The 25,940-nt window shown below is 39.2% G+C and overlaps 1 protein-coding gene across 14 annotated transcripts in view; it reads right to left on the reverse strand.

Moving 5' to 3' along the window:
- The window catches only part of TRAPPC9 (trafficking protein particle complex subunit 9), a 440,655-nt gene that overhangs the window by 395,663 nt on the left and 19,052 nt on the right, over positions 1-25,940 (reverse strand). For all 14 annotated transcript variants that reach the window (XM_072925042.1, XM_072925047.1, XM_072925045.1 and 11 more), the window contains 4 exons: positions 24,293-24,418; positions 18,784-19,000; positions 16,161-16,304; positions 1,604-1,730 (listed from right to left, as the gene is read on the reverse strand). In XM_072925042.1, the coding sequence (XP_072781143.1) occupies positions 1,604-1,730; positions 16,161-16,304; positions 18,784-19,000; positions 24,293-24,418 (614 nt within the window). The remainder of the gene's footprint in view (positions 1-1,603; positions 1,731-16,160; positions 16,305-18,783; positions 19,001-24,292; positions 24,419-25,940) is intronic.

Here is a 25,940-nt window from a genome sequence, read left to right on the forward strand (position 1 = left end):
CACATCCAAAATAAGCACCCCACATTAAATGGATTAAAACTCATTAGACCATGAAATGCCAACAGTAAATAGAAGTCATCCCCATCAGTAAATGTGTGTTTCTACAGGGCTCTAACATGGATTGAATCGTAAGCTGAGGTTATTCAACATTCATCAACATGACATTTCCACACATTTATAATTGATGTCACAAAAATTAGCACGATTTAGCTCAGAGAGCTCTGCAGTCAGTCCAGCAGCACAGCTGGCTCCCAATAGGCTGGGCAGCTCTACAGCACCAGCTCTGCTGGGCAGATGTAACTGGAGCCTTTATATCTAAATTCAACTAACATTTTATTGGAGCACAAATTTTTATTACTATGGCTTTTATAGAAATTTTAACAGACAAGAAGGAGGAGGAGAGGAGCAGCAGTTCTTAAATGTTAAATAAAGTCGATGCTGGGTTCCTTGCCCCACAACAAAACAAAAGGAGCTATTCCCAACATTCCAAGCACAGCCAGGTCAAGACAAATTGATAATGTGTGGATATGTTTGTCCCCTTCTCTCAGCATACAAAAGATTTTCATTAACATGAAGTCTTTCCCACTGAAGTCTTGGGAATCTCCTGTCAGAGTTCTAACTGGCCTCTTCTTCCAGCCTCTTCTCCCAGGTAACAAGTGACAGGATGAGAGGAAACAGCCTCAAGTTGCACCAGGGGAGGTTTAAATTTGATCTTAGAAGAATTTTCTTCATGGAAAGGGTTGTCAAGTATTGGAAGGGGCTGCCCAGGGAGGTGGTGGAGTCACCATCCCTTAAAGTGTTTAAAAAATGTGTGGATGTGGCAACTGAGGATATGGCTGAATGGTGAACATGGTGCTGGGTTAATGGTTGGACTTGATCACCTCAAAGGTGTTCTCCAGTTTTATCTATACCATGGTTCTATGATGCTATGAGGATTCAATCAGCATTTCCCCCATTTTCTTCACTATTCAGCAAACTTCTTCTGAATAGGAATTATCTTTCCTTCAAAAGAAAATATTTTCTTTCAGTCTTCTATTACTGATACCCAGTGGGTATTTGTCTCTTTCTGACCCTCTCTAATGTTTCATGCCAGGCTTCAACCTGAGCAAGTTATTATTCATTGGCCTGACTGCATGATGTGCCTGAATGGAACTGAGGTTTAGAACAGGCCAGCTTGAAGGTGCCAGCTTGAAAATGCAGCATCTGGAAAGGGAGAGGTACAAAAAGCACCATTTCCAGGTGAGTTCCAAGCTCTGTGGATGGAGACTGCATCCAATTCCTGAACCTTCATTGTTGAAATGATCAAGTATTCAACTAAAATCTCAGCTGTAGCAAAATACCTTCCTTCAATTGAATAACAAACTGTTGAAGGACAGTTCTTCAAAGAACAAAACTTCTCTCTTTCTGAAACTAAAGGCCACAAAGTATTTTCTGGTCAAAGGCTCTATTTTTGATCAAGAGCTTCTCAAAACAATTTGACATTTTGACATTCTTCCATGTTCCTGTGATCCACACGCATAAAGTGAGATGACTGCATCCTTTCAGTATCCTTTAAAATCTGACAGGTGCTGTGAAAAAGTTAAAGATTGTGTTTTGGTCTTACTTCACAATAGGCAATTTGGTGAAGGGAACAGGAGGTAGCTTCAAACCATCTGGAAGAGTGATGACTTCCATTGTCCCAGGGCATTTTGCCGTGTAGCTTTCCAAGCTTTGCGTGACATCTTTCTTTTCTAGAAAATAAAATTGAAAAACAATTTCAAGCTCACATTTCATTGAGACTGTAGCCTTTTTTTGTACAAAATAACTCAACTGGCATGCCAACTAATTTCTGCATTCAGCACTTGCAGTTATGTTCAACCTCGACAGATGGATCAAATATAATTAAGTGACCTTAAGCAAAAGAGTTTTCTAGATTACTCAGAATTTTTAAATGCCAGTCTACACCTACTTTTTGTTAGGGTTTTTTATTGTCAAAATATAATTTTTTACAATTCCACCTATTAAATCTATATATCCAAACAAAACAATCAGCTTCACACATATTAAGGTTATTAATAATAGCATTTTATGGGAACAAGGACTGCTCTGAAACATTCAATAAAATAATATCAAAGGCAATGAAGAGAAACAAATTACTTTTGATGTTAACTTGTGTGAAAACTATATAATCCTCAAAATAATTGTACTGTGTTATGCTACTAAATCATAACAGGAAAGAAAGATTTTCTTTGGTTTTGCTTAAAAATACAAGAACATTAAACCACATATATATTATTTGGGTTATCTTCAAGAATGTACAACAACTGCATATTAGTTTTATCCAGCAATTATTTTCAACCATACATAAAACTGTGTCTCCAGGAAAAAAAAAACTATTTGGAAATACAAAGCCTCAACACAAAATTGTATTTGATCTTTATGGTGCCTTCCAACCCAAACCTTTCTATGACTCGATGATTCCACATTTCTCTGAAGAAACAGAAGTCTGCAAACAGAGAAAAGCCTGGCAGTGTTTGTTTAGAGGGGAGAATGAGGCAGCTGAAAAGACCTATGTTGTTTTAAAGTAATATTCATAGACTGTTGGAAGGAACCTTAAAGTCCAACCCTACTGCCATGGGCAGGGACACCTTCCACTAGTCCAGGCTGTTCCATGTCTGTGCTACCAATAAAAATAATTATTCAATATCAAAACTGTATCTAGAAAATACTTAAAATAAAATACCAATGATAAAACTAAATAGGAAAGGGAAGGGTGATAACAATTAGTTATCAGTAGTAGTACTACCAAATAAACCCGTTTAGAGGGGTGTACTGGGTTTTGGTAGCAAGGAGTGGCTCTGGGAGAAGGCACCAGGGTATCTCCATTCCAAACAACCCCAAAACAAACCTGCTGCTGCCCAAAGCTGGGCCAGTCAGTTATGCTGGTGGCACCTCTGTGAGAACATATCTAAGAAAGGGTAAAAAATGCTGCATAGCAGCTGTGAGAGGGAGAAGTGAGAAAAATGTGAAAGAAACATATCCTGTAAACTGTGCCAAAAGTACCAAAACCTGCCCAAAACACCATCTTGGGCCTTGAAAAGCACAAACATCCAGCAATGCTTGTGCTGCCCACACCAATCCAGCTCAGTTTGTGAATTTACAGCCACAAGGAGTACACACTCCTTCAAAGCAAATCAACATTGATTGTAATCCCCTTCACTATGGAATTAATGACACATAACTGACAAATTGCCTTCCTCGTGTCTGTGTTTCACTGAACAGTCTCTTGAGCCATTCCCCACATTTTAATTGCCTGTAAGGAATATTCCCAAAACCACATTAATTAGACATCCATATATACTCAGAGCAGCACAGCCAGGAGTTGTAGTGGTTCAAGGCTGAGTATTACCATCAAACTTTCAGGTTATTTGTCATATTATGAGCAAGGGCACACAGTGCAAGCAGAATCCACCGAGATGGAAATCTTCACAACTACCAGGAATGATGAAGGTAATACTACAGCACGTGCTTAATTGTGCTTGAAACCAAAGGTCTGCCATTCCGGAGCACTGCCTTTCATTCCCTAGTGTGAAACACTGTCAGTTGTTGTTCTCAAAGAATGCAGGCTGCCATTTGCAAGAAGAATTTGTTTACAGATTTTTGAGTCATTTGGTTATTTCCTGGTAGCAGCTCCCCACGCCTTCGATGAGAAAAAAAGCCAAACCAAACCATTTTTCTATGTTGATGTGGTGTGAAACACAGCTTTAAACATGTTGCTGCCAGGCCAGCAGCTCAGCTCCTTTTTCTTAGCACCACATCTCAGCCAAGATGCTGAAGGAATCCACATCAGCAGGACACAATGGGAAGCATTCACAATGCAAAAGAGCCGCTGGTCCTGCCCAAGAGCCACTTCTGAAAGCAAACACTGGAACCTTCTCCCTCGAGGAGCATCTCAGCTCCCTGACCTCTGTGGCCTAATGGTAGCCAAAAACCTGCTACAGCCTTTGCAGCTCTGAATTCTCACTGGCAGCTCTGAATTCTCAGCTTCTGGCTGCCTGACATCCTCTTCTGACAGAACCTCCTGGGAGGAGCCACTCAACTCCTCAACCTCCCTCCTGACCCACAGTTAGGAGATTTCTGTGACTGTTATCACCAGCACTTACCTTTTTGAAAAGAAGAGACAAAAACCAGCTGCTCTTGGAGGTCTTTACCCACCTGGTGCCTTCATGCAGGTCAGCAGAAAGGCAATCACCACTTGATCCTGTGACCTGTGAATTCACCTCAATTGCTTTAAAAGCCTCTCCTGCAGCTGGGAACACTACTGGATACTCTTGTGTAGGTATTAGAGAATCATTTATTGAGTGAGGAGTGACAGCTTATTTTCTCATCTGGATTAACTATGTTCACAATTTTTTTTTCCCCTCACTTTCTCTCCAGACTCACTGAAAGATCAGGATCACAGAATGGCTGTAACCAAAGAAAGCTGAGCAAAGCCTCTGGCAGCACTGGCATGTGAGCACATTCTGCTCAGTTTGTTCACTATAACCCCACTGTATTTTCCCCATTTCATACCAAATGGGCTTTGGCTGCTCCTGACAACTGAAAATCTTGCAAGTCCGCCCATACTCTTAGAATTTCACTGCTCAACTACTTCACCTCAACATAACAAGCATTGGTTTTGTGTCCGAGCTGCTTCAAACCTTTTAATATGAGAACACAAAAATCTGAGAGCTTCAGATGCACAGTCAGAAACCATTAGTGATTGAAAGCTACTAAATGTGAAAAAGACAAGACTTTCTGCTCTTTTCACAGTCATGTGGAGCAGTATTTCACAATAATGGAGCCATTGAAAAATCAGACCAGGACAGGACAGAAGGTCAGTTATAGACTAACATTTTTAAGCACTTTAGTAACTGTGATTTAACAGTGTAACACAAACAGCAGTTCGTGTCTTGGCAGATAACACAGAAAATTAGAAGAACACAATTCCTATAACTGTGCTCTTTAATATTTGAAGAAATTTTAAATAGCTGTACTTGGGTTCAGTCACTACCCATTGAACACTAAGGCAAAGAATAAAAACACAACATTTGTTCTTTGAAAACAATTAGTTGATGTTGTGTTGATCAAGTCACAGTGTCCTCTGCAGAACAATCTACAGCCAGGTGGAATAAAAAAAGGGACCATTTCCTGTCTGACCCACCAACCCCACTGGAACAAGTTCATTTCCTTATGGAGCTCACTAAAATATTGAAAACAAATAGCCCAACACCTTCTGACTCCAATTTTACCTCAGTGATAGACCCAGAATCAACATTTTAACAAAAACCCTCATTGCCCAGGGTGCTTTGGCTGGCTGAGCTTTCTCCTTCTCCCTAGAAGACATCAAATAATGGTCACAAAGGAGAAATCTGAGGAGAGCTCCTGCAGCAGTCCTGACCCAAGTCTCAGGACAGACTCAAACTTATCTCCTCAATGAGTTAACAGTAATATATAACAAGACAGAAAAGGCAGTCTAATGACAGAAATAAAACAAGAGAAAAAGAAGGTTTTGTACCCATAAACATAAAATAGCCTTCTAGTGCCTGGAGGGAGTGTACAAGAAAGCTGGAGAGAGAGTTTTTACAAGAGCATGTAGTGACAGGATAAGGGGAAATGGATTCAGACTGACAGAGGGCAAGTTAGATTAGATATTAGGAAAAAAAAAAAATATTTTCTGAAGCTGGTGAGGGTCTGGCACGGGTTGCCCAGAGAAGCTGTGGCTGCCCCAGCCCTGGAAGTGTTCAAGGCCTGGTTGGATGGGACTTGGAGCAACCTGGGATAGTGGAAGGTGTCCCTGCCCATGGCAGAGAACTTTAAGCTTATTCAGACTATTCTGTGATTCTGTGATACTTCCTTCACACACACCTTCACACACCCACACAAAATGAGAATTGCTTGGTGAGCCCTAGAGAAGAGAAAGTCCACGTCTGCTTCAAGTGAATCTTCAGTCTCACTCTGCCATGAAGATGCAGATTCTTTAAAGAACTTTTCAAAAAGGCCACAAAACACATTAAGACCCTCACAAAGGCTGCAGTAGAAATTGATTATTTACAGACAGCAACCACTACACACCTTTTACCCTGCAGTTAATCACAGATTGCAGGGGATGTGCAAAGCTCCTCAGCCTTTCAGGTAGTGCCTGAGCTCTGGTTTGGGCAGGGAGCACCACATTTGTGTATTCAGGGCATCCTCCTGTTCCCAAGCACAGCCAGGCCAGAAGTGTGAGCAAAGCACCTGGGCAGGAGCTGCAGGATCAATCCACTCCTGCATCACCAGGGCTGGAACTCAGCAGACAGAGCAGCTCCTCTCCCCTGCAGGCAGCACCCTCTGCTTTTCCACCCCATTAACTCTCACAGGGATTGGGCAATGGCACTTTCTACAGTATCAGTAACAAACAGCACCACTAATATTTTTCTGAAAAATACATGCAGCAGGTAAACACAACTTCAGACTGCTCAGAAATCTCCTACTTGAACAAGCTGCTTTGATAGCAACACAGGAACCCTGAGTGCTCATCCCACTACTGCAATAAATGTGTGTGCTCCCCACAGACTCCAAAGCTGTTCTTATGCAGAAAGGCACTGGCAGTCAGCAGAAAGTATGAATCCCATTTCTTTAAGAAATCAAGCAACATAAAGCTCTAAATAAACACAGCAGAGACTAATAAAATTCACTGTTTGACAGAGAAAAGAGCAGAAACTAGAAGAAAATAATTTATCTATGCTATGAGACAGACCTGCTTTAATGAACAGAGCATCATCAACTGTATCAGAGACTGACTCCACCCACAAAAAGGATTCAGTTATTTGCTGTATAATAGCTCATCTTTGAAAAATAAGATCTCAATTTACTACTAACTTTGCAGGAAGGGAAAGGAAATAATATTTTACACACAAATAAAAATAGCTCTCTTTTAGAAGCAGAATGTTTTCTGCTTCTAAAAAGACTGTCACAGAGACAAAGAATAGGAAGAGACTACTAAACACATCACAGTCTTCCATTACAATGTTTTTAATGATTGTATAAAATGTATACATATGAAGTCCCAGCCAGTTTGCACAAAAATATTTCTATTTAAAACCTGACTTTAAAAAATCAACATAGCTGAAAACAGTCCATAAAGACACCATTAAAATTTCAGTGTCTGGTTCTTCACCGTATCTCAGAAATTCAGATGTCTGCATATTTTCAATATTAAAAAATATATATTTTGCACACACAAAATCAGTATATAAACCACTGAAATCAATACTGATTTTTTTCAGGTTAAGGAATACCAGGAGTCCTAGCTTTACAAAAAGTGGAGTAAATTAAACATAGATAACTTCTATAACGATAAACAAAGTTCAGGACTGCTGCAAAGCTGCTTATGGGCAAGGCAGGTTGTAAATATTCACAGATACAAAGGTGTAACTGTTAAACACATCTGATCCTGGATTTCATGTGGAAGAAGCAGAGGCAGAGGATGGAAAGAACACCACACTGATTTCTGCAGAATACTTTCCCCAATACACTGCTATGCAATGTCACAGGAATTTGGCCAGAAAGGTTTATCAGGATTCAAAATTTCAGTGCCTCCACCAGTGATCTAAGCTTGCTTCAGAATAGGATGGTTTAATTGTTGAAAAAACTGGGAAAGTGTCTGAAAACTTAAAATGAAAACATGTCAGCTCTCTCTCCTAATGTACAGTTGAGTCTTCCCATCCCTCTGTAAAAACATCTCTTGAGTGTCACTCCTACCCCACTCATCTTTCCTTGGCACATCCAATCAGGCTCAATGGACATCAGATGGGGAGCTCACTAAGGTACATGGATGATCCAGTTTTAAACATGGATATTTCTTCTTCCATATGAAATGCCAATTTCAACAGCAGCCTTGATTCCAGTGCTTTAATTTGAATTTAGGGTGAGAGAGCAGTATTGAGTCTGTGAAATGTCATATAAAATATATTTGAATTTTAGTAATATAGCACCTCCTAAAATAGCTTCCTTTGGTACAAAAAAAATTACCACTTAATAACACAGCACAAATTCTTCATTTCTTCATCTTGCCAATTGAAGTAGCTCTTCCCCAAAGGAATTTTTTTTTTTCCCCTTGGAATAAAAACCTCACAATGTGCCTCCACTTGCACACCTGTATCTTTTCCCTCAATTAACTGAGGGAAATCACACTTTAAGATCAGAGGTATCTACATGAAGACAACAATCTTGGGCTAAAGCTCAAAGACTTTATTTTGTTCATGAGTGACCTTAAAAAATTAATAGGAAATTTTTGCCATAAAAAAGCACTATTTTACTGTAACAACTGATCATAGCCTAAGAACTTAGCAATGGCATTGGCTGGAGCTTTTGTCTTACCTCACTGACACACAAGTCTAAGCAAAGATAAATCTTGTGTGAGACTTGCAGGCTGGCCTGTAATGCTAAATATTTGAGGCACAGGACATTATTTTTGTCATATAACACATGACTTAAAAAATTGTTGTGTTTCATATTTACTGCTATGCAAATGAATTTAAATATTTTATTCCTGTTGCTAGTTTACTCCATTTCATTCAAACTTCCAAAAAAATCAAAGTCTAAAAGATATATAATTCAGGGAAATAAATAGCACAGTTTGAGAGAAGTTATTAAGTAAGTTGGCGCTCTTAATAAAGCGGTTTGAGAGAAGTTATTAAGTTGGCTTGTCTCTACAAAACACAAATTCCAGGGAGACATTCTAAAAGTGTGGGCTTTAAAAAAAGCAGGAAGAAGTGTAGCAGTGCTAAAATTTGATAGCATAGAACTGATGAAAACACAAAAGCAGATTAAAAGCAGCAGAAGTCACAGTACCATGATGAATAAGACTTAACTGGCTTCTAAGGAGTCTCCTTCTATTTCACAGAAAATCTCCCATGTCTTTTATTCCAACCCATCAGAAAGCATTTCCATTCAGGCTTTTTTAAGATATTCATTCTTAGACCACATTGTGCCACTGCTATACATCAAGCACACAAGGTGACAAGTCTGTTTAATTACATTTTTATACGTATATACACACACATACACTTATTTTTATGTAAGTACACAGGCAAGATATGGCATTAAGCTGAAGCTGTGAAATATTTCACAGTAATGGCTAAGAACTACCCAGGCTGCTATAAATATTCCCTGGTAATTATACTGTAGATTTCCATCTTCATCCTGAAATCAGTTAATTTCTATATTATAAGACCAACCAAAGTAACTCCCTTTTGAAAGGTTTATTGGTTGGGCAATACCAACTTGCAGGTACTTTGTCAGCTAAAATACAACACAGTGCATTAAAACCAGTTCATCGGTGTCAGTTAAGTAAACCTCACTCCAACTCTGAAGTTTACATCAAGTTTTAACTGGCACTAAATTCTCTGTTCAGTCTGACTGAAGCATTATGCTTTCTGCAATCAGTAACATTTACCTTTCTAAAAATGAATTTACATACTACAGATGATCTAGGAGAAATGCTGCCCTAATTTAAATGCAATTTAAAGTATTTCAAGCATTGCAGCACAAAAGAGAAGCTACAAAAGAGCAAAGCAGTTGTGCTTTCACTGCACAGCTTTGGGGATTACCTGTGACAGCATCAGCAGACTCTGGAAAAGCAGGATTCCAACACAGCATCTCTTACCCTCCACTCTCAAGAAACATTATCACAATCAAGTCTACTCTAGAATTTTTTTCCAAATAGCCTTGGCTTGGCAAAAAATTGTGATATTGTCACTTTTGCCAGTTTCTTAATAGCTGGCATCTGTTTTGACAAGTGCTGCTTTGGGCTGGGGTAGAGCTGATTTCCTTGACAGTAGCTGGGCTGGGGCTGTGTTTTGGGATTTGTGCTGAAAACAGTGTTGATAATACAGAGATGATTTGGTTATTGCCGAGTACACGACTGGGAATCTCTTTCCTCAACATCCTAAACTCATTCTCTTATTGTTTCTATCTCTTCTAATCATTAATGAACCAACATACCCATAGATGTTTTTTGGGTGTTTTTTTTGTGTTTGTTTTTTTTTTTTTTTTTTAATTCAGGAATACTATATCAACTAAATCACACTCATTTAAATGCTCCATCATTCCTTGAAAATAAATCATACTTCAAGGATATTCTAACCTCTTCCTATTAAATCACAATTATCCACACATCTCCTATTATTTATTAGAGCTTCTTCTAATGCATCCAGTACTGAGGCCAAACTTACTGAATTCCAGAGGGGTTCAAAGGATGGAATTTGGTTTACCTCACTTCAAGAGAAGCATCCACAACCAGGGTCACTTAGTCAGTACTGAGACAGCCATAGGTGTGTAAGGGAAGTGATGAATCTTGTAAAAAGAATCACTGCTGTGGCCAGGGTCACTAGGAAAACTATGACATAGATATATCAGCTGGAAGAACTTCCATCCTTCTTGAACTCTTAGAAAAATACAGCAATGCATATGTCATTTGTAATTTTAAAGTGAAGATAAAAACACTTTAAGAAATTAACTGCAACTGTAATTCAACTGTTTAAAATTAAAAGGCTTTTAGTGCCTTTGAACCTTATCTGGTACCTGAAATTTATTACTGCTCATTTTACAGTTCAGATCACTCCCCACCATAAACCACTTCTAATTACATTTCAAAATAATTTCACAGATTTATTCTCTGTAGAGGAAGGACCAGCCTTGGAATCTTCTTTCCTAAACAGAAAACCTTGATCCAAATTTTCTGATACAGCTCAGTCTTCCCTGAGTGTCTCTTTCCATACCTCAACTATCTTTCAGTTCTGGCAGGCTTCCTGCTTCTGTGTGAAGTTAGTATTTTTCATGAGTTGAGCAAGTTACACCTCAAAATCTTTTCTGGGCTTATGTCTTTATTAGTAATATTTATCATCTTGTTTCCTCTAACCTAAATATGAAAAACAGGAGGAAAAAAAAAGAAGAGCAGCATTAGGAGAATAGGCAGGAGAAATGGCAAACAGAAGGGAGAAATGGTGAGCAACCAGCTCAAACTGAAATGAGCTGAAACTCAACAACTCTGGCTACAGCTCTGAAAAGATGGGGAAATCAGAAAGTCACAGCAAGACTTGGACAAGAGAGCAGGAGGCAGTGAGGTGAACAGAGTCACAAGCTGCTCCAGCTCCCTCAGAAAAATATGCCATTTTAAATTATTCCATGGCCAAAAGGTATTTATAGGCTCACAGGTTATTCTCATCCCCTGCTCCAGTGAAATCCATTTAGCCCAATCTCTGTGGGGGGGTAGAACCCACCAAGTGCCTGTGCAGCTTCACTTCATTTTCCCAGGTTTGGATGGAAATTCAGGACAATGTTTCATATTTAAGTAAAGATCCTCAGAAACTGAGTCTGGTCCTTACTGCTGCTTGGCAGGAGGGCTACAAAGGGTTAAAGTCATTTCCACATTCACTTCTGGCCTAGCTGTCAATTTTCAGGAACACAGTTTAATATTCTTCTTTATTTTCCATACTTCCACATAGCAATTTGAAATTTAAATGACACTGAGGGAATGCATATGCAATCTGTTCTATAAATAAAAATGTCTAAAATACTGCATAATTTCCTCTTTCAAACTGCAAGATGGGAAGACATATTTTAAGAGTTGTAAGACACCACGTCTGACATCACCAAATTACATTCAGTCCAGGCTTATCCATAATTTCTGAAGATAAATAAGGTTTGGGTTTTCTTTCTTAGACCAAGCTCATCACTTCCTTGCAGAAGGCACAACCTCACCCTGCCAGCTGACAACAACCATCACCTGAGCACAGCAGACTTGAAAGGAAAAGGTTCCAAAAGTGCTCTCACATTAATGGTGTGAAGTCCCTCAGCTACCAAGAAGTCCAAGCTGTCAAGGCATCAAGGTGGCCTGGCCAGCCAACACTGACAAGTCCATCCCAACTCATCTACAGGATGAGGGGAACTGAAACAGCATTCAGCAGAAATTTTGGGAGAAATTCTTCACTAGTTACAATGATCTCAGTACAGGCTGAAAATAAACATCTTTGTTAGTATCCAATGAGTTAAGAAACAAACACACAGATGAGGAGGAACAGACACCAGGATATTCTGGGAAGTTCTCTCCATCACCTACTGTCAGTTCAAAAACAAAGACATCCAAACCCCTGGTGAACAGATGAAAAATTACTTCTGCATGTTTAATGCAGAATCATCACAGAGTCAGTAGTTTAATTCATTAAGTACATGAGCAGTTGAGAGCTCAGATGTGAAGGCTGTCACCTCACCAGAAGACTAGAAAGGACTCAAGTGCAGCAACAATAATCACAGGACAGGAAGATCTTGCTACACTGAGAAGCACTGAGAAGTGCACATTATTTCCCAAACAACAATGAACCTTGGGGATCTTTAAGGAATTAGCTCACAAAAAAAAAAAAATATTGAATGGAATAGTCCTATCCTAGTTTCATTCCATGCTATTATGCATGGTGGGTGAGAAAACATCACCTCAGCACATCGAGATCCCTGCCACCAGAAGCAAACAGCAGGAATCCTGAAATCCTGGAAACCTGCTGAATGTCTGAAAGAACATGAACTTGCAGGGGTGAGGGACTGTTCTGATCTGCTCAAGCTGAAGAGAGACAAGTTTTGCCTTGATCCACAAATGCAGGAAGGAATTAGGTTCTGAACATACCCAAAAAGAAGATTAAAAAAACAAATGAATTTAAATGTTGGGATCCAAAGCGATAACTTCATTTTTTTCATAGAGGAGAAAAAAATGAGAAAATAGGAAAGTAGGAGAATGCCAAGAATGATGAGGAGAAGCACAGGAAAGGGGTTACCCCCACCACAGCTCCAACACTGCTCACAGGTGCCATGGGAGATCTCCCTGGGTGCCACCCAGAGGGAGCAGAGCCAGGGCAGCAGCACCAGCGGGGTGGAGCAGCCTCGTGGGAGCAGCCAGGACAAAGAAAGACTCCAACACTTTGCAGACCTCACAGATTTTTGGCAGGTTGGGCATTTGGTTAGAGAGGATTTTGTGAATGACAATCTCACGTCCAGCTCCCAGCAACAGCAAATCACTGGTGACCTTCATCTCTGCTCCCCTAAAATCCATTGGCTCCTCCTCAGTACTCCTGATGTGCCCAAAGTTTATTGTTCCCTTCCCTAAATGATCAACTGCAAGATCTTTCAATGGTCTTCAAACAATGTGCCTCATTTTCTAAAAGTAAGCAGCTCAGAGCTTTCCCATTTAAACCTCAAATCTTCCAAGAGGCAATGGAGAAACATTCCCAGCTCTGTACTTGTTCACCACAGGACTGCCTGGTGAGTGGAGTCACATTGCCTTAGTATCTGTCTCCAAAGAGTTCTGTGTTTGGAGAGGCTGTAACAGATGAGCCAACTCAGAATTATTTGCACTCAATGCAAGTCACAGCCCTTTAAAGAAGTATGAATATTATCAGTGAAGAGCCACAGTAAAATAATGGCATTTTTTTCCAAATACCTGATATTACCCAATTCAGATTCACTGAGCTGTACACACAGTTTTGTTTCAAAAAGCATTATGCAAAAGATAGGTTCAATTCCAAGCAACTTTGCAACTACACATTTTAATTCTTATTTAAAGAAAGTGATTCTTAAGGGCTTGTTACCATTAAAACATAATAGCTTGAGATTTGAGGTCTTACACAGAATTTAGTACCTCTTTTTGCTTAGCAGAAGACTGCATTTTACATATTTATGCAACTAAATAGTTTAATTTTAAATCAAACTTTTAGCTTCCATGTTGTTAAAATAGTGACTGACATCTCCCATTTACTTGATGATACTCTTTATTTAGATTTGCCAGGCTGCCTGGTTGGAGATTCAAGTAAATTAAAGCGAACATAGACAAGCTGTATTTTAAAATGCATCATTAAATTCAAACATTAAATTTTGTTTTAAACACAAACCAGTTTTGACTATGCATTTCTATTCCATTAATAGAAGCAAGAGTTTCTAATTAATAGATCTAGATTTCATTGGAACAAACAAATCTCAGCAGCTGAATTTCTATTTCAAGAATAAATCTTTTTTTTCTGTTTTCTGAAGTATCAGTATCCCAACTTCAACTGAACTAGTAAATTAACAGAATTAAATTTAAAATCTAGAAAATGTCCCTTTCTGTGTCTAGAGGCAGCTAATCCTGGAGAGAAAAAGGGTTAGAAGGTGAAGTTCCAGAGTCAAATGTTTACCTGGTAACTTCCTCTCAGCTTAAAAGTTTTCACTTCTATTTATTCTAATTTTAAAAATTATCTGCAAACTACCCAAACTTTAAATACAAGAATAGGATTTAGCAATTAATCAGTAACAAGCTTTAAAAATATGAAGTCTATTTAGGAAAGAACACATTCAAGTGAAAACTGACTTTTGAAAAGAGTGAGTTTTCCTCCACCCTTAGGAACTGGTGACTTTCTGTGCACCATATAAAACATGGAGTTCTGAGCACTCTTGAACTCCAATACCACTGCATAATTTCTGTTTTCTAATTAAACCTTCAATTGATTAACAAAACCTGGACATTTCAGTCCTGTGGCATCAGAGAAGAGCACTAGTGACACCTTTTTACCAGTTTATAAGGGAAGTGTTCACAGTAAGTAAAACAGTAACCTAATCCTCTGCCTTCAATTGTCTTGTGTTTGTCCTTTACTACAACTCAAGACTGAAGGAGTTTTGTTGGTTTATTTTTTCCTAATATTCCAATATTTTTTAGAAGAACTATAAATTTAAAGTAATTTTTATGCTAAATGGTCCCTTGCACAACATCAGGTTGGACTTCATGATCCTGGAGGCCTTTTGCAGCCTTAATGATTCTATAGCAACAAAATATTAATCTCAGCAGAGCTACAAAAAAAAAACCTACAGGCCAGAAATACACTTCTGGCATTTCTAAACAGTAAAAGACACCAAACTCAACAGCAAGTTCCACTTTGGATGCATTCAGGAGAGAAGGGAAAAAAGTACTTAACTGTTTTTTAAGCACATGGGAGAATATTTAGTTTGATTTTTTTCAAAGGCACTAAACATCACAGTCATCCTAGGCCTTATGAAACTGGAAGCTTTATTCAGGCATACAATGTCTGAAGGCAAAGAACAGAAGTTTCTTGCCTTTAAGAGTTCAAACCTTTTCAGGATTATAGATTAACAGTATCACATGTGGAAATGCAGAGTGGAAGAGTTTAAAACCTTGTGTTCAGCACAACTCTCCACACAGATATCAACAAAGCTTCACTGTAAGTCCTGGAAAATCCAAGGACCTTTTGACAGCAAGCAAGACCTACAGGCAGAAGGCAAATTTATTCCAGTTTATCAGTTCCTCTCTTTCCTCCAGCACTGATTTGAGCCACTAAACAGAAGGAATAAAGCAGGCAAATAACTAAAGTTTGCCAACAAAGTTCTTTGCTGCAGGAGTCACTAAAGGGAGACATTTGACCATAACTGAAGGAGAAAAGAAAAAAAAAAATCTATATATTTTATTTCCATCCTCTTTATTGTAAACAGAGTAGTAACTGGGAAAAATGCTTTTATTTTACCTAGCTTACTGAGCAGCACTCATTAAGATCACTGGTTTCATTAAGCTGGGTGATAAACAAATCACTGTGGAATATTTTTTCCTAAGAAACATAATACAAAATAACATTTGTCCCTTTTGGCTTTTCCAGATGATTCTGTAAATGTTACATGGTCCTATCCCACACAAGGCTCCTCACACACATCGCTCCCATTGCTGAAAATCCTCCACAGACACATTCATTGCATTGTCAGCCTTTGACAAATTAAATAATTAAATCCTGTTAAAATATATTGCTGAAAAAAAAAAAAAAAAAAAGAAAAGAAACTGTAAAAATATAGAGTAACTTCTTAAGGCCACTGTCCCAGCTAAACACTGCTTAACTCAGGTCCATCACATTCAGCTTCTGAAAGTTAGAAACACAGAATGGTTTGGGTTGGAAAGTACCTTAAAGATCATCTAATTTCAACTCTCTGTTGACTGACTACCATCAACAGCCCACTCAGAATTCCCCAACTTCCCTGCTCTCCATTCCTTCCCAAATTAATTCTATTTCAAAACAGTCACATTATTTGACTGTGGGTCAAAAGAAAGTGCAAATATCTGGTTCTTTAAAAAGTCCTACCTTGGTCAGAAAGGAAATCCAGCATGGTCTGGAGCAGGAAGGAGAGATGCCTGACACACAGGGCAGGATTGCCCATCCTCCTGGAAGCATAGACCAGCTCGTGGAGCAGACGCATCTGCACTGCAGCCCATCCCCTGTGAGTTCCTGGGGAAAATGCAGGTATTTAATGTATTATAAAGCTGGAAATCATCACAAACACATTGGTTTTGGTTTTCTTCACATGCTAAGCAGTAATTTTATGGCACTTATGCCAATCACCCAATGGTTGTTTCAAAATCCAACCCCTGTACTCAACACAAGAAATAAGACTGTTGTATTTGCTTGAATATCTAAACAGGAAATCAAGTTTTGTTTTATATGCTTGTCTATTGACTAATAAATGTACAATTCAAAATCTGAATACAAAATTAACAGTTCCCAAAAACCAAAATAATACACAAAACCTTTGAAATTTTATATCTTTTTCTAATTCTTTAGACAATGCACGTGAGATTTCATACAGAAATTGAAATTCTAGAATCACAGAATGGTTTGGATTGTAAAGGACTTTAAAGATCATCTATTTCCACCTCCCTGCCATAAGCAGGGACACCTTCCCCTAGACCAGGTGGCTTAAAATCCCATCCAACCTGGCTTTGGACACTTCCAGGAATGGGGCAGCCACAGCTTCTCTGGGAAACCTGTGCCAGGGCCTTCCCACCCTCACAGTAAAGAATTTCTTCCTAATATTCAGTTTAAACTTACTCTTTCAGTTTGAAACCATTCCCCCTTGTCCTGTCACTCCACGCCCTTGTAAAGAAAAAAAAAACTACCTGGTAATTCTTAACTCTCTTTAAAGATCAAGCAAGAGGTATTTTCCCTAAATGCTTTCCCGGCCAATAAAAGCAATAAAACTTTAGAACACAAGGCACATATCCTGATTTTCAGTCTTTAAGTTTCAGACTGTGAACTACTTCATATTTGTAGAATATCTATGGGAAGAATAAATAGATCATCTTAACATAACCTTCCTTTCAGAACCATAATATGCAGAACTTGTCATGAAGCTTAACCTGCTTTTAGTAGTAAGCAACAGCAATAATTTTTTAAATAACAGATATTTCAAGATGTGCAATACTTCATAAACTTCAACAGCCTTCCTTGTAATATCACCCATCAGCATTTGGCAAACTGTTTTAGGAATATTTACTGCAACCAAACCTTGAGAGTTTATATTTTGAGAGTCTCATTATTTTTCATGTGTGAAATGTCATTTCTATCTTAGAGTTTGCAGTGATCTTTCCATATGTCTCTAAAAGAGCCATTTCGGGGATAGAAAACGAGACAACGCACTTCAGTGCAACATGAAGGTAAGGTAAAAATTAAAGATAAACAACAATCACGTCCTCTCTTTGCTTTTTTCATTATAATTTCTTACAGAACTTCTACAAATTTCTTACAGAACTTCTAAAACTTCTCCCAACACAGTCCTCCTATCCCAAGTCACAGCATATTTTCCCCAGCACGTTCCCTCTTCCTAGATTCTTAGCATCTTTCCTCCCAGTCTGCTTGGCATTTGCTACCTCCTCTCACATATAATCTGACTGCCAAATCACAACAGTTTTAAAAAACCCCAACACTAACCATCCACAAATACAGCTCAGCCCATCACTTCCTGATCCTCTCCTGCAAATACAACATTTAGGGAATGGACCCCAAAACTGTTGCTGTATAACACAATGCAAGGTTTTAGAAAGGTTTACTCAAAAGGAGCTGCCAAGCAGCAATTTAGCTGTTTCTGATCTCATTTGTGGGAAAATGTGACATATTTAACCCTATTAATTACATTATATGTATCTATATACAAAAATATGTAAAAGGATTTTTACTCTTTCCTTATAAGATCAAACAGCCACAAAACAAAAAAGAAATACAATTTCTGATGGAACAGCTGAAGGCACTTTAATTAAAAAAATAATCCAGAACAATATATGACCTTTTTATGTACTGAGAAGCATATTACCAAAACAAAGACATTTTTGACAACCATAAGAAACAAAGTTTTCATAAATAACCCATAATTGGTGTTACAGTGAGCTCATGGGCACCCTGTGCCCCCTTCCCCGGGACCTCGTGACTCTGATCAAGATAACCCTGGATCCTCCTTCCTGCCCCAACGGGGTTGGCGGAGAGCCAGGAAAGCCCACCCTGTCCAAAACCTATATAGACTCCTGACATTTCCTGTTCTTCCTCTTTTGCCTCGCTCTCCCATGGACACCACAGGATAAAGAGAGCTGTACCAACCCCCTGGGGTGAGAGCCTCTTTTGAATATTTTTCCCCTCTCCTGATATTCCTCCCCTCACAGCCCCATATCTCTGAGCTAGTCGGATTATCCGGGGGCTGCGTGGAGGGGGGAAACTACAAATTACTTCCTGCAACCCGGGAACCACAGCAACACATTCAGCAGCGGCTTGCAGAAATTTGAAATTACTGGAACAACACTAAGAAAAAGTGAAGGTAGAGTGTTAACCAGCTGCTTTATCTGCTGCAAGTAGTTTCAGATTAGCAAACTATTTAGGTCCAGTATGAAATCTCTCAAGGAAATTAGTATGGAAAGCCAGCTAAGTGGCAATCCACACTGACCTTTGCTGAAGTCCTGAGGGTCCAGGGAGAGGCTGTAGCCAGGCAGGGTCTCCAGCAGCAGTTTGTAGCAGGCCCTCCAGCCAGGCTCGGGGATGCTGGGCGCCGCGCACTGCATGGCCGCGATGCGCTTGAAAAACGCCGACTTGCGGTGGAAACCGATGCGCTCGTACAGCTCCGACAGGATGCTGTAACGCTGGATCTTCTCCTCTTCTGAGAGCTGCAGTGCAAAGGGAAAAGAGGAAAGGACTGGTTTTTATCAAAGATTTAAAGCACTGAGTTTTAAAAAACAACCAGGAGGAAAGACACAGTAGCAGGCATTGGCGCTGCAGAAGGCCAGGGATTTGCACACAGCCAGGCTTGACAGCTTCTGCAGCCAGGAGAAGTTAAGCTTGGTTCAACTGTTAACAGAAACTGATAAGATGAAGTTCTGCAGCTTCAACTTATTTGTCAGTGGTACTTACAAGTAAACAGTCAAAGCAGTCAGTAACAGCTAAACAGCTCCACATTGTATGGAAGATACTTAACATGATATTAGTGTGAATGAAAGGAGTGCAAAAATATACCACTTCCAAGATTTACTGATTCACTAAAATTTTCATCCCTTGAAGATTAAATCTAATCTTGAAATCTCAGGCTATGAAAGCAAGAAACTACCATCTGGATTTTTATGTCTCTAATCTTGTAAACCATAAATGTTTCATTCCATGAAACCGGACTGTGATTTACACACTGTGAGATTGAATCACAGAGTCATAAAATGGCTTGGGTTGGAAGGGACCTTAAACATCATTTTGTTCCAACTTCCTGCCATGGGTAGGAATGTCTTTTTCTAGACCAGCTGACTCCAAGCCCCATCCAACCTGGCCTTGAACACTCCCAGGGATGAGGCGTCCACACCTCCTCTGGCAAACTTGTGCCAGTGCCTCACCACTGCCTTGCACAAACAAGTTTTGGAGGGCAGCAGTGAGCACAACAGGAGCTTTTCCCAACAAGGTATAAAATAATGCTAAAGTAACAAAATGTCATAGAAGGACACAGACCCATATTTCTTCACTGAGTCAAGTATTGGAACAGCCTGTCCAGGGACATGGTAGAGTCACCATCCCTGAATGGCTTTAAAAGATGTGTAGATGTGACACTTGGGGACATGGTTTAAGTGCTGGGCTTGGCTGTGCTGAGTTAATGGTCTTGAACTCTACTCCAATCTAAACAACTCCATGATACATTTGCACACTGGCAAAAAGTGAGGTGGAATTTAGTTAAAGTCCTGTTAGGCTTAAAGTTGAAACCAACTTGATAAGGAACTACCACCATGTGCTTCTTTAGCTTATCAGTGCATTGGCCTAAGTCCCAGGAAACTTAATTCATTTTGCCTCTGGCCTGAATGATAATCTTGCTTTGGAGTCAGCCAGCCATGAAGAAACTGTCACAGAAACTCTGGACGATTCCTGCTCTGTGTCCCAGGAACCAGCAGTGCAGAGCAATGCTGACACCTAGTGCACAGGACCTGGCACAATCAAAAGCAATAAAATGGACTTGACATTACTCTAAAGCTGCCAACACGTTTTGCAAAGGCGTTTCAAGTGACAAACTTCACCCAAAAATAGCCCTAAAGGACAGAAACAGCAACTCATTCTTCAAAGCTGGAAGTATCAATCAGTGTGCTTAACTTCAGGCACTTCAAGGATTGGACAGTCAAAGGGAAGCTGCTCACCACACTGGTTGGTTTTTACAGAAAGGATTAGGTCTTGTAAGCAGAGCTTCAAAATGTCTTTTAGCCACTCAAATCCTGATATAATTACAAAAAGCAGTCTATTCTCAAAAGTCACTTTTAATTTTGGACATAGGGATATGAGACACATCAAAGAGGAGTTATCAGAGGGCACCACGACCTTATCTGACAGTTCAGATTTTTGTACTCCAGGATATGAAGAAACACACAGAGCAGCAAAGTATTTTACAAAGTTTCAGACAATTTTTGAAGCTGAAATTGCTGTTTTTTTCAGAACTGACAATAGCAGACAAGGACTGAAGAAAAAGTACCACCCGTCCCTAAGACCAAGCCCTGTATCACAAATTGTGAAAAAAGATATTTGTACCAAGGTTAAAACCTTCAGAAAACAATGCAGCTGAAAAAAAAATAAAAACCAACCAACAAAAAACACAAAAGGCAAACACAGAAAATTTTTGGAGAAGTTATCATAGCTCCCAAAAGCAATTACTCAGAAAGAACACGAGGTGTCCTATTGAAGTCACTTATTTATGCCATTTTTACAGGTTAGAACAACTAAAAAATGGCAGCAAAGTTGAAAAGGGCACAAGCACATGATCAGGAAATAAAGAAAAAAAGCTTTTAAAAACCCTATCAAAAGCTATTCCTTAAATACAAATTCCGACAATTTTCTAAATTCTTCACTAAATTCTTTAAGATGACAAAAGACAGGGCAATGCTATATAGGCAAACAGGAGCACTCACTAATAATTGGAACAATTACAAGAGAGGCAGCAGATTCCCAGAAAGTTTTCTTTTCATCATATTTAAGTTTTTACCACTGTTACATAAGTTGTTGCTTAATGGTTGTCCCCAAAGTTAATCAAGTTATTTTCCTCAGCTGCAGGAAACTTTCTCTTATCACCACAAAGACAGCAAAATTGCATTTTCCTAAGCACAAACAGTTATGTGTTACCATCCAGGAATTTAAAAGAAGAAAAAATGAGAAAAAACCCACGCAGATACTCCAAGTAATTAACCCTGGGAAGATGGCAGCAGCTATTCTACAGGCCATTGGTGTAGCACCTACAGGCATCTTTCCTGACCTCACAAATTTATAGAAGCTTAATGCCTGTAAAGTGGCTGCAAAACAGCCACCACCTGATGCACAGCATTATTTCCACCTGGTTAATTTTTATTTGACTTCTCTAACAGACAAAGCTACAACTGCACCTGGAAAGGCTGTAGGTCACTTTTCAGGTAATAAAGCCAATTTTTTTCTCAGGCTTGTTTCAAGTCAGGCTTTCAAAGAATGCACCTTTTTATTTGTTTCTTAATTATTCCTTACAACATTAAAATTTTATAATCTCACTTTCTCTGTAATTATATTTTACAATTTATTCCTCATACTGGATGCAAAGTCTTATTACCCTGCAGCTCATCAGAAAATACCAATTACATTATATTACTAGACTGAGTATGAAATTAAATTTATGGATAGGAACTAGTTTTCCTGTTTATAAGCCTTACACTTTAACCTGTGAGGTGGTTTTTCTGCTGCATAATGTTGGTTGTGCTGATGTTCTATTTACCTACAAATGAAAAGCACTGTCCTATAGTTTATTCCCTCAGCTCTCACAGGACAACTCCTCCTCTGAGTTAGCCCAAATTATAAATAAAACTTTTATTTGTTTCCATAAAACTCTGATTTGTTTCCATGCTTTATACATTAAATCTTAAAAAGCTTTAAATACAATTCCCAGCCATACCTCTCTTTATGGAAAATGCATTACCCAGCCCTGGGGAAAGCCCTGGAAAAATTATCCTACTGTTATTTCACATAATAATGCCAAGTTGCTCCCCAGCCACAGAGATCCCAGTCTGTACTGGTTTGGGCTGAACTGGTTGCAGGTTCACTGGCAGCTTAGATCAGGATGTTTTTCATGTTGCCAAGCTTTGTGCTTGTCTATTATTAGGCAATACATATTAACTATTGAAGTGGCAAGTACTTTGCCATTAACTGGGTGTTGAGGGTTAAGATTTTTCCTTTTGGAAAAATCTTTCCTTTTGGTTCTTTCTCTCATGGAATTTTGTCCCATCTGTCGGTAAGAGACAATAATGACCAGTACTTAAGAGTGACAAAAAAAATGGCCAAGGTGGGGAAGAGTGCAGCTGGGTCCTGTCTTATCTGGGGATTTCTCTTTGGGAAAGGCAAAGACACCAAGGGATTTTGGCCAGGGGGTGAGGGGCTGGGATTCTCTCTGGCTCCTCTCCTTCTCAGCACTGGAGGACAGACAGGCTGTGCTGGCTGTGGGGAGAATTCACCACCACTGCAGGGCTCTGGCTCCTGCTGTCCTGTCCTGCCCTGAGGCGAGCTTTGCTCATTAGATCAGCTGTTGAACTGGGACCTTATCAGCACCAGGTCTGTCTGGAAAGGACCCTCACCATCTCCTTGGGTGCCCTGAGAGAACCCAGGAGAGGAGCCCGACCCTCTCCCCCTTCCTGGGGAGCCCGAGTTCGTTCCCAGCCGCTGCTGCTGAGGAGCCCAGCCTTGTTCCACACACCAGTGAAGAACTGTGACCCCTTTTCCCAGGTCTTTGCTTGAAAGCCCCAGATTTTCAGAGTTCTTTGGAGAAAAGGAGTTCACATTTTCTATTCCAAGATAAGTTCCTGCCTTCCTTGTCAGACATCTGTTTTCCAAACCAAGACGCCGGGTCTTACAGGTTTCCTCTGATAAGAAGTGAAAGTTGCAATAACAGTGGTGCCAGGAAGAACAGGGTATTTATTCTCTTAATGGCACTAATTGCTTCCAGAAAAAGAAACAACAACAATGTTGGCGTTTGCAGGTAACAAGAATAACAGCACCAGAACAAGAGAATGTGTGAACAACAAAGGGTGCAGAATGGCCAGCAAAAAAAAACAGGTAACAGAATTAAAGAGAGAGCCTTTAGCACTACAAGGATTTTGACAATTAAGGCACGCTCTAACAAGACTGATGGTTTTTATGACAGCTTATCAATTAATTATTGCCCCATTAAAGTTTTGTTAGAAAATTGATTTCAGAGAGAGGATTCTTGCAAGTGAAAAAAAGTATTCTATCTCCCTCATTGTCCATGTCTAATAAGATCAATAGTGTGGACTTAAACGGCTCATCTTACCAAGATGTAATGAGCAAAAACCAAAAATCAGTATGAAACCTAACAATTTATTAGTTCTTTCAAACACAGCAATCTCTCTGTGAGCAGTGACACCAAGCTTGAGACACTGCTCATGTGTTAATGTTATTTTGTGGTGATACTGAGCGCTTTCCACACCGTTCCAAACACTGATTTCCCCCCTGAATTCCTCTCTGGTTTGGCTTAATTAAGACTTTGCACTACGCAACAAAAATTCAGTTGATTAAGAACACTAATCAGACCCTTCAGTTCACTCTGCAAGAGGCCATTCCTGATTTGCTCAGTTTCATTGAATGAGATGCAATCAAGAAAATTTGAAAAATCCACTGCAGAGCAGTCCCAGGCAGCTGTTTTTCCCTAGTACAGCATCACAAGAGAACAATGGGCTTTTTTTTACCTTCACAAGGGAGAAGAAGCAACAGAGTTTAATCTCAAACTAAGTCCTCATGTTTTTAGATGAACTTTCTATACCTTGTTACCCAGACTCACAGATGTGAAAATCCTCAAGAAGTCAGAAGGAAGGCAGTGCTACAGAAAATAAACTGGAGTTTACTGAATCCAAGTAACTTTCAGTATATTCTGTCAAATTACAAGAGAAAAAAACTTGGACTTTCCAACTGACCTGACGAAGGTTGATATAAACTGCATTTTGCAGAAACTCAGAGGCTTCCATGCTCCTCTTCTGCATTGCCAGGACTCTCACAGCCTTCACACAAGCTTCCAGTTCAATCACCCCAGCGTTCTTGTACTTGGAGAAGAAGAAAATTAAAATAATATTGAAGGATTGCACCTGTTAGATTTTATAAGCATTTCTGCTCAGCACATACATCAGCTGTCACATCCTCCAAACCCAGCAATTCCTTAATGCTAATGACTACACTGTTAAATTATCAACATATGCCCAAGTGAAAGTTAAGGTGTCATCTAAAATATTATTGTGCAAAAGAGCTACTTTCAGCCTCTTCACTCACTGCTCTCATTTTGAGACAGAACACAGCTTCAGTCTGAGAGTTCAGGTGAGGAGAAAAGCTGGGAACATTGGAACCATTTGGGGTAATCTCATGAATGGTTGGTTGTGGGTGCTGCGTCTGCAAATAAATTCTACCTTTACAATGCAAATATTTTTATTACTGCATCCATTTTCTCTTTAGTTAAAACAATATTCCTGATGACAAGAGAATTAGGAACCAATCTGAGTGTTCCAGTATTTGTTTGCAAAACTTTTGCTGTAAATGACTGTTCAGTGATTTAGCTTGCTTCAGGAAGCTAAGGAGACAATGCAGATGTGCACTGAACTGTTTGTGCTCAGATAACAAACAGGCAATTTTCTAGCCAGACAATCTGTCTGGTGATTTCCTCAAACAACACAGATACTGGGTATTTGATTTGGACCACCTTCTGCTGAAGTTAAGCTCTCTTCAGGTATTTGTATTTGAAAACTAATGGGGGAAAGAAAGTTCAATAACAAAATGCAAGAGTTACGCCAGCAAAGCTGTCTCATATTTCTCTCGTGCATTTATATTAGCAAAAGCAAATCAGTGGAGATTGAATCTATTTTAGAAGGTGCTACAAAAGCTTTTTCAGCTGACTGAGAACATAAAAAATATGCAGAAAGTGCTGCTTCCTCAGCATTAGAGCAAGGAGTTACTCTGTATGTCTGGAACAGACAGGAGGTAACTGTGCTTGTCTTGAAGGGTTATAAATCAGTCCTGACACAAAACCCTTTGTTATTTCAATGAAGCTGCAGTGAAGCACAGTTATTACCTGCTGAGAGCACAGTGCATATTATAAATAATCAAAATATAAATATCCTGCCTTAAGCCCATCTAAGTCCAATAATTTTATACTCCTAGAGATATCACACGCTTTCTAGATGAGCAACGTACCCTTAAGGTAACATTAAAAAGCTGAGTGCATCCTTGACAGTTATTGTTTTACTGATGGATTCTAATTTATCTGACACTGTGCCCAGAACTATCACCTTTCATTGCTTCTGATCATAAATTAACTCATGCACACAATTGAAATTGTTTCACTTGGAGAGTCTCCCTTCAACATGGACATGAAAATGCCTGTAATAAATATTTATAAGCTTAGTCTAAAGATACTTTATTGAACAAGAGAAATACCTGAAATTAAAAAGTGATTAAATAACTCCACTGCAGTACAATTAAAATTATCTTTAGTGTTGATGTGGACATTGAGCCACTATTTTCACAGTAAAAAACAATTGTTTTTCTTTTCTTATTATGATTGCAGACATTAAGCTC

This window comes from Taeniopygia guttata, chromosome 2, assembly GCF_048771995.1.
Source record: "Taeniopygia guttata chromosome 2, bTaeGut7.mat, whole genome shotgun sequence".
Lineage (NCBI taxonomy): Eukaryota > Metazoa > Chordata > Aves > Passeriformes > Estrildidae > Taeniopygia > Taeniopygia guttata.